The sequence below is a fragment of the Martes martes genome (genome assembly GCF_963455335.1).
Source record: "Martes martes genome assembly, chromosome: 15".
Lineage (NCBI taxonomy): Eukaryota > Metazoa > Chordata > Mammalia > Carnivora > Mustelidae > Martes > Martes martes.
In genome coordinates, this window is record NC_137903.1 from 472,800 (window position 1) to 485,148 (window position 12,349).

A 12,349-nucleotide genomic window follows, 5' to 3' on the forward strand; every position below is an offset into this window, starting at 1 on the left:
ATGATTTCAGGGTCCTGGGACCGATCCCCACATCGGGCTCTCTGCTCAGTAGGGAGTCTGTTTCTCCCTCTCCCACTCCCACTGTGTGTTCATGTTTTCTCTCTCTGGGTCAAATAAATAACTAAAATCTTTTTTTTTAAAGATTTTATTTGTTTATTTGACAGAGAGAGATCACAAGTAGGCAGAGAGGCAGGCAGGGTAGGCGCGGGGGGTGGGGTGGGGGGAAGCAGGCTCCCCGCTGAGCAGAGAACCGATGCGGGGCTCAATCCCAGGACCCTGGGATCATGACCCAAGCTGAAGGCAGAGGCTTTAACCCACTGAGCCACCCAGGTGCCCCTAAATAACTAAAATCTATTAAAAAATTTTAAAAAGAAAAAGAATAAAACAATAGTTTAGGGGGCATTGAGATACCCCTGAAGCAAGGGTTCATGTTTATCCCATTCTTTTCTCTTTGACAATTTTCTTTTTTTTTTTTTTTCTTAAGATTTATTTTAGGGGCTCCTGGGTGGCTCAGTGGGTTAAAGCCTCTGCCTTCAGCTCGGGTCATGATCCCAGGGTCCTGGGATCGAGCCCCACATCGGGCTCTCTGCTCAGCAGGGAGCCTGCTTCCTTCTCTCTCTCTGCCTACTTGTGATCTCTGTATGTCAAATAAATAAATACAATCTTTAATAATTAAAAATAAAGATTTATTTTTTTATTTGGGGTGGGCAGTAGAGGGAGGGAAAGAATTTCAAGCAGACTCCCTGCTGAGCACAGAGCTCAATGTGGTGCTCAATTTCATGACCTTGAGATCTTGACCTGAGCTGAAACCAAGAGTCGGATGCTCAACAGACTGAGAACCCAGGAGCCTCTCTTTGATAATTTTCAAACCTACAGATATGTTGAAAGAATAGTATGAATACAACACTTCATCTGGGTTTACCATTTGCCTTATCTTTCTCTCCCTCTACTTTCCTTTCTCCATTTGTATATATGTCTTTTTTTTTCTTTTTTGCTAAATGATATAAGTATCATGGCACCTTACCCATAAAAATTTTAGCATGCATTCCTATGAATGAGAACATTCTAAGTAACAAAAACAGTATTATCACACATTAGGATATTACTTCAAGGGGCGCCTGGGTGGCTCAGTGGGTTAAGCCTCTGCCTTCGGCTCAGGTCATGATCTCAGGGTCCTGGGATCGAGCCCCGCATCGGGCTCTCTGCTCAGCAGGGAGCCTGCTTCCCCCGACTCCACCACCCGCCGCCTACCCTGCCTGCCTCTCTGCCTACTTGTGATCTCTCTCTGTCAAATAAACAAATAAAATCTTTAAAAAAAAGAATATTAATTCAGTATCATCTAATATATAGTCAGTTTTCCCCAATGTCCCTCAAAATATCCTTTATACTTGTTTTTTATTTTTGATGTAGATTTGATCTCTCTCTCCATATATATATATTTTGGGGGGGACAGGATGACTAGGATGACTCAGTGTCATAAAAATTTCAGTTGTTCTGAATTTATATATAAATTTAATATACTCCCCCCCAAAATACCTGGAATTGAGGAAACTGATATCCAACAATTAGCTGATCACAAAGCTAACCATGCAGAGACTTGAATGACCACAAGGGACAAAGAAATACAGACACTACAGAACTAGTTCAGGAAAGGTCACTGAATAGCTACCACTACCACAACAAAAACCAGTAACAGCCACAAAACCTAGTGAGGGAACAATATGATTTCAGAATTGCTAGATTATGCTATTTAAACTGTCACGTTTTGGGGTGCCCGGGTGGCTCAGTCCATTAAGCATCTGCCTTCAGCTCAGGTCATGATCCCAGGGTCCTGGTACTGAGCCCCGTATCAGGATCCCTGTTCCACGGAGAGACTGCTTCTCCCTCTCCCTCTGTATGCTGCTCTCCCTGCTTGTGAACATGCATGCGCTTTCAAATAAGTAAAATCTGAAAAAAAAAATGTCAAGTTTTCGACAAAACATCATTAGAAATGCAAAGAAACAAGAAAGTAGGGGCGCCTGGGTGGCTCAGTGGGTTAAGCCTCTGCCTTCTGCTCAGGTCATGATCCCGGGGTCCTGGGGTTGAGCTCCATCTTGGGCTCCTTGCTCAGTGGGGAGCCTCCTTTTCCCTCCTCCCCCCTCCCCCGCTTGTGCTCTCTCTCTCTCAAATAAATAAATAAAAATCTTTAAAAAAAAAGAAAAAGAAACGATAGCCCAGACACAGGAAAAAAAAAACAGTTAATAGAAACCGTCTGGGGGTACGGGCGCCTGGGTGGCTCAGTCAGTTAAGCCTCTGCCTTTGGCTCAGGTTGTGATCTCAGGGTCCTGGGATTGAGCCCCACATCGGGCTTCCTACTCAGCAGGGTGGCTGGTTTTCCCTCTCCCTCTGTTCTTTCTCTCTCAATAAATAAAACCTTTAAAAAAAAAAAAAAGGACACTGTCCCTGAAGATGCTCAGACACGGGACTTAGTAGACAAAGGCTTTTTTTTTTTTTTTTTAAAGATTTTATTTATTTATTTGACAGAGAGAGATCACAAGTAGGCAGAGAGGCAGGCAGAGAGAGAGGGGGAAGCAGGCTCCCCGCTGAGCAGAGAGCCCGATGCGGGACTCGATCCCAGGACCCTGAGATCATGACCCGAGCCGAAGGCAGCGGCTTAACCCACTGAGCCACCCAGGCGCCCCCAAAGGCTTTTTTAAAAAAAGATTTTATTTATTTATTTGACAGAGAGAGACAGCAAGAGAGGGAATACAAGCAGGGGGAGTGGGAGAGGGAGAAGCAGGGCTCCCCCTGAGCAGGGAGCCCAACACAGACTCAATCCCAGGCCCCTGGGATCATGACCTGAGCCAAAGGCAGATGAGCCACCCAAGTGCCCCATAAACAAAGACTTTTTGAATCAACTATTTTGTTCAGAGAACTAATGAAATTTATGTTTAAATAAGTAAAGTATGAAAATAATGTCTTAGCATATAGAGGATATCAATAAAGAACCAAAGTAAATTTTGAAATTGTAGAGTATAATTGCAATGAAAAATTCACTAGAGGAACTAAATAGCAGATCTGAATAGGCAGAAGAAAGAATAAGAGAACTTTAAAATAGGTCAGCCGAGATTATCTAGTCCGACGAACAGCAAGAAAAAAGGCTAAAGAAAAATGAGTAGCATCAGAGACCCACAGGACACCATTGAGTATATCAATATATGCACAAAGAGAGCCCTACAAAGACAAGAAAGGAAAAGGGGAAAAAAAGAGGAAGAAAGGGTAGTTGAAAAAATAATGGCTAGAAACTTCCCAAACTGATGAACAACATTTAACCTCCAAGAAACACAAAGAACTACAGGCAGGATAAATTCAAAGAGATGTGCATCTAAACATGTCATAATCAAAGTCAAAGAGAAAGAGAGTCATAAAAGCGGAAAGGGAAGGACATAAGATTAACACCTACTTTTTTATCAGAAACCATGGAAGATGTGATGAAAGAAAAAGACTGCGAATGAAGAATCCTATACTGAGCACAATAATCCTTCAAAAATGAAGGAGCGGGAACCTGGGGGGCTCAGTCAGTTAAGTGTCTGCCTTCAGCTCAGGTCATGATCCCTGGCTCCTGGGATCGAGCCCCAGATTGAGCTCTCTGCTCAGTGGGGAGTTTGCTTCTCCTCCCTCTGTGTTCTCTTGCTCTCTCTCAAATAAATCTTTAAATAAAGATTTAAATAAATCTTTAAATAAATAAATTTAAAAAATCTTTTTAAAAATAGAGGAGAAATTAAGACAAGCCTAGATATAACAAAACCAGAGAGGATTTGTTGCTAGTAAACCTGCCCTACGAGAAAGAAAAGGGGGTCCTTCAGGCTGAAATAAAAGGTCATTAGACAGTAACCTGAATGCCCACGAAGGAATGAATAAAGAGCCTGGTAAAGATAACCACATAGGTAAATATGCAAGACAGCATACATGTACTTTTGTTTGTAATTCTTTTTTTTCCTGTCTGATTTTAAGACAAATGGATGAAGCACTAGCTGTAGATCTGTTTGAGGAGCATGCATGTGTAAAGATTATGACACTAACAGCACAAAGAAAGGGGAAGAAATGGAGTTGAATAGGAACAAAGGCTTTGCACACCACTGAAATTAAGTTGGTATTGTTCCGAGCTAGACTGTCAAATGTTAAGACGTTAATTGTATTCCCTAGAGCAATAACTAATAAAATAACTCAAAGTAAAATAGCAAAAGAAAGGACAAGAGAAGGAAAATGTTACACCAGAAATATTTACTTAACACAAAAGGACGTGAAGAAGAAGAGGAACAAAAAGGGCACCTGACAAATAGCAAAACGAGGGGGTAAATCCAGCCTAATCAGTAATTACATTAAAGGTAAATCTATGATCCAACTTTACGCTGTGACAAGACAAACACTTTAGATTCAAAGGCCAAAGAGTAAAAATACAAAGATGAAAAAAAAAAAGATATACCATACAAACAGTAACCAAAAGAGAGCTAGAGTGGTTATCCTAGGATGAGAAAAAAATAGACTTTTTTTTTTTAAGATTTTATTTATTTATTTGACAGACAGATCACAAATAGGCAGAGAGGCAGGCAGAGAGAGAGAGAGGAGGAAGCAGGCTCCCGGCGGAGCAGAGAGCCCGACGCGGGGCTCGATCCCAGGACCCCGGGACCATGACCTGAGCAGAAGGCAGAGGCTTTAACCCACTGAGCCACCCAGGCGCCCCCCAAAAATAGACTTCAAGACAAAAATTATCACTAGAGACAAAGAAGGACTAGAGACAAAGAGTGATAAAAGGATGCTGCATAATAAAGAAATTGTCTGGCCTTTGTCCTCAGTTTCTGAGAATTAACCCCTAAACACTTGGAATTTCCTAAGAAATAGGAATGTATCCATTATTCATGGTGGGCTTCATAGATCGCACCTGAGTTTATACTGAAATAATTCAGGACGGGCACTGGTCAGGCTAGAAAAACCGACCATGTGACTAGAGGGATGGGGCCGAGCCAGGTGATATCAACCCAACTTTCACGGAGGGAAGGGGAGCTGGAGTATGTTCAACCACGTGGTCAATGACTTAAGCATATTTATGTTATAAAGGCCCATACAAATTCTAGACACCAAAGCCCAGTGGAGCTTTCTGGTTGGTGAACACGTCAGTGTATTGCACGTGATATGTTGCACACAAACCTGATTCCATGGGCAGACGCTCCAGATTTGGGTCCCCCTCAGACCTCTCGTTATGTCTCTTCATCTCACTGGTCTGATCCGTATCCTTTATAATAAAGCTGTACCTGTGAGTCATTCTAACACATTACTGAACCGGAAGTGATTGTAGGAATCCTCAAATTTATAGCAAGTCAGTTAGAAACGTGGGTGGCCTGTGGATCCCTGAACCTGCGGCTGGCATCTGAAGTGAGGGCAGTTCTGCTGGGAACTGTACCCTTAAAAGTGCAGAGTTGGGGGGCACCTGAGTGGCTCAGTCAGTTAAGCACCTGACTTCGGCTCAGGTCATGATCCCAGGGTTCTGGGATCGAGCCCCGCATCGGGCTCTCTGCTCACCAAGGAGCCTGTTTCCTCTGCTCTCTCTCTCTGCCTGCCTCTCCATCTACTTGTGATCTCTGTCTGTCAAATAAATAAATAAAATCTTTAAAAAAAAAAAAAAAAGTGCAGAGTTGGAGCCAACTCCAGGTAGTGTCAGAACTGCATTGTGGTGTTGCAAAAGGTCAATATACCAAAAAGATTTAATAGTTATAAATGTATATGTACCTAATAACAGAGCCCCAAAATACATGAAGCAAAACTAACAGAATTTAAGGGAGAAATAGACAATTCAACGATAACAGTCAGAGACCCCAGTTCCACTCTCAAGAATGGAGAGAACCAGAGAGAAGATCAACAAGGAAAACAGGAGACTGGAATTCCAAACAGACCGACCAGACATCTATACAACAGCACACGCAACAACAGAATATACTCTTCTCAAGTGCACACGAAATATCCTCCAAGAGAGGCCCTGTGTATAGCCACAAAACAAGCCTGAATACATTTTATAAACAAATATATTTATATAAGGTCCATATAATATTTATATATAAATTCAAAAGGATTTCAATCATAAAGTATGTTTTCTAATCACAATGGAATTAGAAATCAACACAGAAGGGAATTTGAGATATTCACACATGTGTGGAAAATAAACAACACACTCCTAAATGAGCAATGGGTCAAAAAAGAAATCAAAGGTAAATTAGAAAACATGCTGAGACAAAATGAAAATAAAACTCAACATATCAGAACTTAAGGGATTCAGTAAAAGCAATGCTTACTGGAAAACATAACTGCAAATACCTATATTAAAAAAGAAGAATCTCGGGGTCCCTGGGTGGTTCAGTGGGTTAAAGCTTCTGCCTTCGGCTCAGGTCATGGTCCTGGGGTCCTGGGATCGAGCCCCGCATCGGGCTCTCTGCTCAGCGGGGTGCCTGCTTCCCCCTCTACCTCTGCCTGCCTCTCTGCCCACTTGTGATCTCTGTCAAATAAATAAATAAAATCTTAAAAAAAAAAGAAGAAGAAGAAGAATCTCAAATCAATAACCTAAACTTCCACTTTGAGAAACTAGAAAAAATAGAGAAGTTAAATTCAAACCAAGCAGAAGGAAACAATAATGAATACAGCAAAATAAATAATATAGAAAAACAAAAAAAAAAAAAAAACCAAACTAAAAATTGATCCTTTGAAAAGCTCAACAATATTGACCAGCCTTTAGCTGAAATGATTAAGAAAGAGAGGACTCAGTTTACTAAAATCAGAAATGAAAGGAGGGACATTAGTACTATCCTTAAAGCAATAAAAAAGGTTACATAGAGTTACTGTGAACAATTGTTTAAGCCTACAAATTAGATAACCTAAAGGAAATGGGAAAACTCTATATACAAAGAACCAGAAATGACTCAAGAAAAAATAAAAAATCTGACTAGACCTATAACAAGCAAAGAGACTGAATCAGTAATTAAAGAAACACACAAACATTCAAAGAAATCCTAGGCCTTGATGGTTTCATGGGTGAATTCTACCAAATGTTGAAAGAATACTGAATACCAACCCTTCACAAGCTCTTCCAAAAACTAGAAGAGGAGTCAGTTCTTCCCAACTCATTCTCAAAGGCTAGTATTATTCTAATACCAAAGCAAAGACACTACAAAAAAGTAAAACCACAAAATCTTGTATGAATATAGATGTAAAAACACTAACAAAATACTAGCAAACAGAATCCAGGAATATATAAAAAGGTTCATACATCATGACCAAGGGGGTTTTATTTTAGGAATGCAAGGTTGGTTCAACATATGAAAAATCAATCAGTGTAACACATCATATTGATAGAATAAAGGGAAAAATGTATGATCATCTCAGCAGATGCAGAAAGAATATTTAACAAAAATGCACTACTATTTCAAAATAAAAACATTAAAAAAACTAAAAAGGAAACTTCCCCAGGGCGCCTAGGTTGGTCAGATGGTTGGGCGTCTGCGTTCGGCTCAGGCCATGATCTTCAGGTCCTGGGATTGAGCCCCACCTTGGGCTCCCAGCTCAGCAGGGTATCTGCTTCTCCCACTCCTTCTGCCTCTCCCCCTGCTATGCTCTCTCACTCAAATGAATAAATAAAATCTTAAAAAAATAAATAAATAAAAGGAAACTTCCTCAACCTATAAAGGGCATTTTTGGAAAAACCCACAGCCAATCTCAAACTTAATGGTTATATACCAGAAGACTTCCCCCAGGGAAATTTGCTATAGAAAATATTTAGGAATAAATCTAACAAAAGGAGTGCTTGTATATTCTAAACTATAAAGCACTGTTGAAAAAAATTAAAGAAGCCCTAAATAAATGGAAAGATATCTCATGTTTATAAATCAGAGGACAATATTATTAAGATGGTAATATTCCCCAAATTGATCTAGAGATTCAATCTAATCTCTGTCAAAATCCCTGCTTTTTTTTTTCTAGAAATTGACAAGATGATTCTAAAATTCATATAGAAATGCAAGGGACTCAAAATAGCCAAAACAGGGCACCTGAGTGGCTCAGTCGGTGGAGTGACCGACTCTTGTTTTCAGCACAAGTCATGATCTTGGGATCCTGGGATGGAGCACCGTATTGAGCTTCCCGATTGGCAAAGAGTCTGCTTGTTTCCCTCTCCCTTTGCCCCTCCTCCTACTCATGCTTGCTCACTCTCTCTAAAATAAATAAATAGGGGCACCTGGGTGGCTCAGTGGGTTAAAGCCTCTGCCTTCGGCTCGGGTCATGCTCTCAGGGTCCTGGGATCAAGCCCCGCATCCGGCTCTCTGCTCGGTGGGGAGCCTGCTTCTTCCTCTCTCTCTGCCTGCCTCTCTGCCTACTTGTGATCTCTGTTTGTCAAATAAATAAATAAATTCTTTAAAAAAATAAAATAAATAAATAAATAAATATTTTTAAGAGGTTTTTTTTTTTTTTTTTTTAAGATTTTATTTATTTATTTGACAGAGAGATAGAGAGAGCCAGAGAGCCACAACGGCAGAGGGAGAGGGAGAAGCAGGCTCTCCACTGAGCAGGGAGGCCCATGCAGAGCTCAATCCTAGGACCCTGGGATCACGACTAGAGCTGAAGGAAGACGCTTAACTGACTGAGCCACCCAGGTGCCTCGAATAAATCTAAAAAAAAAAAAAAAGAACAGCCAAAACAATCTTGAAAATGAAGAACATAATTGAAGAACACACACCTCCCAATTTCAAAACGTACTACAAAGATTTTAAAGGTGTCCCAAGGTTAACAGATTCTTTTTTAACAAGAGCCCAAGACAATTTACAGAGTAAGAATAACCTTTTTAACAAATGATGCTGGATTAAGTGGATTATCTCCATGCAAAAGAATGAAGGTATGCTCCAACCTCACACCACAAACAAAAATGAACTCAAAATGGACTAGGGCCAAAATGTAAGGCCTAAAAACTATAAAGAGAAGTCACAGGTATAAATATCTGTGCTCTTGGATTAGGCAATCATTTCTTAGATATGACATCAAAAGTACGACCACCACCAACAACAAAACTGATAAACTGGACGTCACTAACCAAAACCTTTTGTGCTTCAAAAGACGCCATCCAGAAAGTGAAGACAAACCACAACATGGGAGAACATTTCTGCAAATCAGATCTCTGAAAAGAGACCTGTACTTAGGATATATGAAAAACGTGTACAACTTGAATAACTCTATTACAAATTGACAAAAGAGAGGCCCCTGGATGGCTCAGTTGGTTAAGTGTCTGTCTTCAGCTCAAGTCATGATCTCAGGGTCCTGGGATGGGGCCCCACATCAGTCTCCCTGCTTGGTGAGGAGTCTGCTTCCTCCTCTCTCTCCGCCTGCCTCTCTGCCTACTTGTGATCTCTGTCAAGTAAATAAATAAAATCTTTAAAAAAAAAAAAAGAAAGAAAACATTATTAAAAAAATAGATTAAAAAAATTGACCAAAAAAGGGTGCGTCCACATATTATAGGATTCCATTTATATGAAACGTACAGAATAGGCAAATCCATGGAGACAGATAGTGGTTTCCAGGGACTGGGGTGGGGGATGGGGAGTGACTGCTGCTGGGTGTACATTTCTTTTTGGGGAAATGAAAATATTCTGGAGTTGGACCAGTTGGAGTTGGCTGCAAAACTCTTACTTGTATGCTATTTCTTTTTAAAGCTTTTATTTATTTGTGAGAGAGCGAGGGAGAGAGAGAGAGTATGTGCAGAGGGAAAGAGAGAAGCAGGGTCCCAGCAGGGAGCCAGATGCCGGGCTTGATCCCAGGACCCTTTTTTAAAAAAAGTAAAAAAAATTAAAACGAGTACATCATTTATAAACTTCAAATAATATTTCCTGTGGAATTAAGTTCTGAAAAAAAATGAGTTCCTAACCTGTAGCATCTCATATTCTTCTTCTTTTATAGTAAAAAGAATAGTATAAAAGTCAATAACATGTGCTTTGGAGTTGAAAAGGATATGCTATTTTCTAGCTTTATGCCTTTGGAGAAATTACTCAACCTCTAGGAGTCTCAAGATTCTCCATCTGTAAAACAGGAACAATGATCATTCTGCTCTGCACAGGCTAAGAAAGGACTTCAAGGCTCCTATGCTTGTAATTAAAGTCGATCTCATTTAGTATACAGTCTGTTGTTCTAGTTTCCAGGTTAGAAAACTCATTTATTCCTCAACCCCTACTAGTTACATTATTGCTAATCATTACTCGTCATGGTGGGTTTAGAGGAGAGATAAATTCTATTAGTTACCAATAATGGCAATAAAAGATCTGGCAGGGGAAGATACTACCCAAACCATCTGGAAGTTTAGAGACATCTTCATTGTTTAGTGTCCCCGTTGCAAGCGGTGCCCCTACGCGCAGGAAGCAAACTGCGTGTCACGAGGTGTAGCCAATCCCGACTAGTTTAACGATGTCTTCGCAGACACTGTCGGAGAAAGGGTAACAAACAACGCTTCCTTCCCTTTAGCAAGACCGAAGCTTTGCTTTCTCTCGGGCGTGGAGGGCCCCGGGGTCGAGGCGGACGGAGACGCAGCGCTTACCGGTTGCGCGTCGTGCGGCGGCGGAGGGCACGGCCGGGCGGCGGCGGGCGCTGCGTACACGGGGGTCACCGAGGCGCCGGCGGGGCGCGCGCACACCAAGCGCACCCGCACGGCCTCCACGGCCGGGCTGGGGTTCAGGACCCCGGGGTGATTTCCGATCCGGAACGTCAGCGCCTTCAAAGAAACAGCAGAGCAAGAGGCGGCTGTGGGCAGGGGCTGGACGTCCGTTGTTCCGACCCGCACGGGACCCCTTCGGGCACCGCGACCGTCCTCGCTCCGAGTCGTGCGGCCAAGAGAAGCCGCGGGCGGCATGGACGTTTATGAACGAAGAAAATACTAAAAACCGAACTCTGAGGGACGCCTGGCTGGGTCCTTGTAAATCGTCCGCCTTCGGCTCAGGTCACGGTCCCGGGGTCCCGGGGTCGCGGGGTCGCGGGGTCGCGGGGTCGCGGGGTGCCGGGACCGAGCCCCGCACCGGGCTCCCCGCTCGACGGCGGGAACCCGCTTCTCCCGCCCCCGCTCCCGCGGCTGGTGTTCCCGCTCTCGCCGCGTCTCCGTCGCATAAATATACAAAATCTTTTTAAAAATTTAGTTCTGGCCAATTACTTCAGCCTTTTTCTCCACCCAACCTTTTGTTATCAGTTGGTAAAAAGTGGAAGAACTATTTTGTGTTTCGACCTTTCTCTGGCGGAAGCACCAAATGAACAGAATGTGGGCACAGAGGCCCGAGGCCCCCGACGGGGTGGGGGGTGGGGGGTGGGGGGGGTGGGGGGGGTGGGGGGAGGGGTGGGGGGGTGGGGGGAGGGGTGGGGGGAGGGGAGGGGGGGTGGGGGGGAGGGGGGTGGGGGGTGGGGGAGTGGGGGGGTGGGGGGGAGTGGGGAGGGGGGAGTGGGGGGGTGGGGGAGTGGGGGATGGGGGGAGGGGGGGGTGGGGGGAGTGGGGGGGAGGGGGGTGGGGGGGTGGGGGGGGGCTCTGACACCGCCCACAGCCGGCCACATACACAGCAAAGTTCACCAGAGATGTTAGAAAGAAGCTCAGTTCTTTTTAAGTTAAAACCACACATTGATTTTTTGTGGGCTGGTTACAGAGTCATACACTGAATTCTCAACCCTAGTGAAACTGCAAACCTTTGTTACTGGTTTGACAGAAGCGGGCACAGCTGTGCGTGGACCCATCACTGCTTCTAAAATCATAAAACTAATTCGACTGATAAAGGGCAACACACGATCTTATCTGCACAGATCTAATCAATAATCAGAATTTTCCTGTTTTAACTAACTAGAATTTAAATAAAAATTTGGAAGAAAAAAATTTCCCTCTCTAGTCTCTAAATGAAATCCATTAGAATCTGAAAAGGAATGGCTAGAAGCAAAAAAGACTCGGGGTATTACTGCTAAAAGCAATGTTTGAAAAAGATTTTTTTCCTACTTACTTGTTCCCCCAAATCCAGGCACAAGACCCGGTAGATGTACTGGTTCTGTTTTCTCTTAGCTGGCAGCCGGACTTGTGTTAATTCAATTTTCTCTGTTTTCTCCATGCTCAACTCGAAAAAGAATCGGGAGGGCTCCAAGATCCATGGACGGGGGCCTCCTTCAAACACCATTTCCTTCACAGACTGCCATGTCACCAAAGCCACCTCTACAGGGTTTACAGCCTGATGACATCCGAAGAAACCCTTGATTGGTCAGGGAATTCAACAATTTTCTAAAGTGAAAACTAGCTGATTGCTGAAAATGACATTAGGCTTACCTC

At 43.0% G+C, this 12,349-nt stretch overlaps 1 protein-coding gene across 1 annotated transcript in view; it reads right to left on the reverse strand.

Moving 5' to 3' along the window:
• Window positions 1-12,349, reverse strand: part of NUP210L (nucleoporin 210 like) — a 79,185-nt gene that overhangs the window by 38,546 nt on the left and 28,290 nt on the right. The window contains exons 13-14 of the mRNA XM_080825083.1: window positions 12,030-12,251; window positions 10,598-10,771 (exon numbers count right to left, since the gene is read on the reverse strand). Coding sequence (XP_080681209.1) covers window positions 10,598-10,771; window positions 12,030-12,251 — 396 coding nt within the window. The remainder of the gene's footprint in view (window positions 1-10,597; window positions 10,772-12,029; window positions 12,252-12,349) is intronic.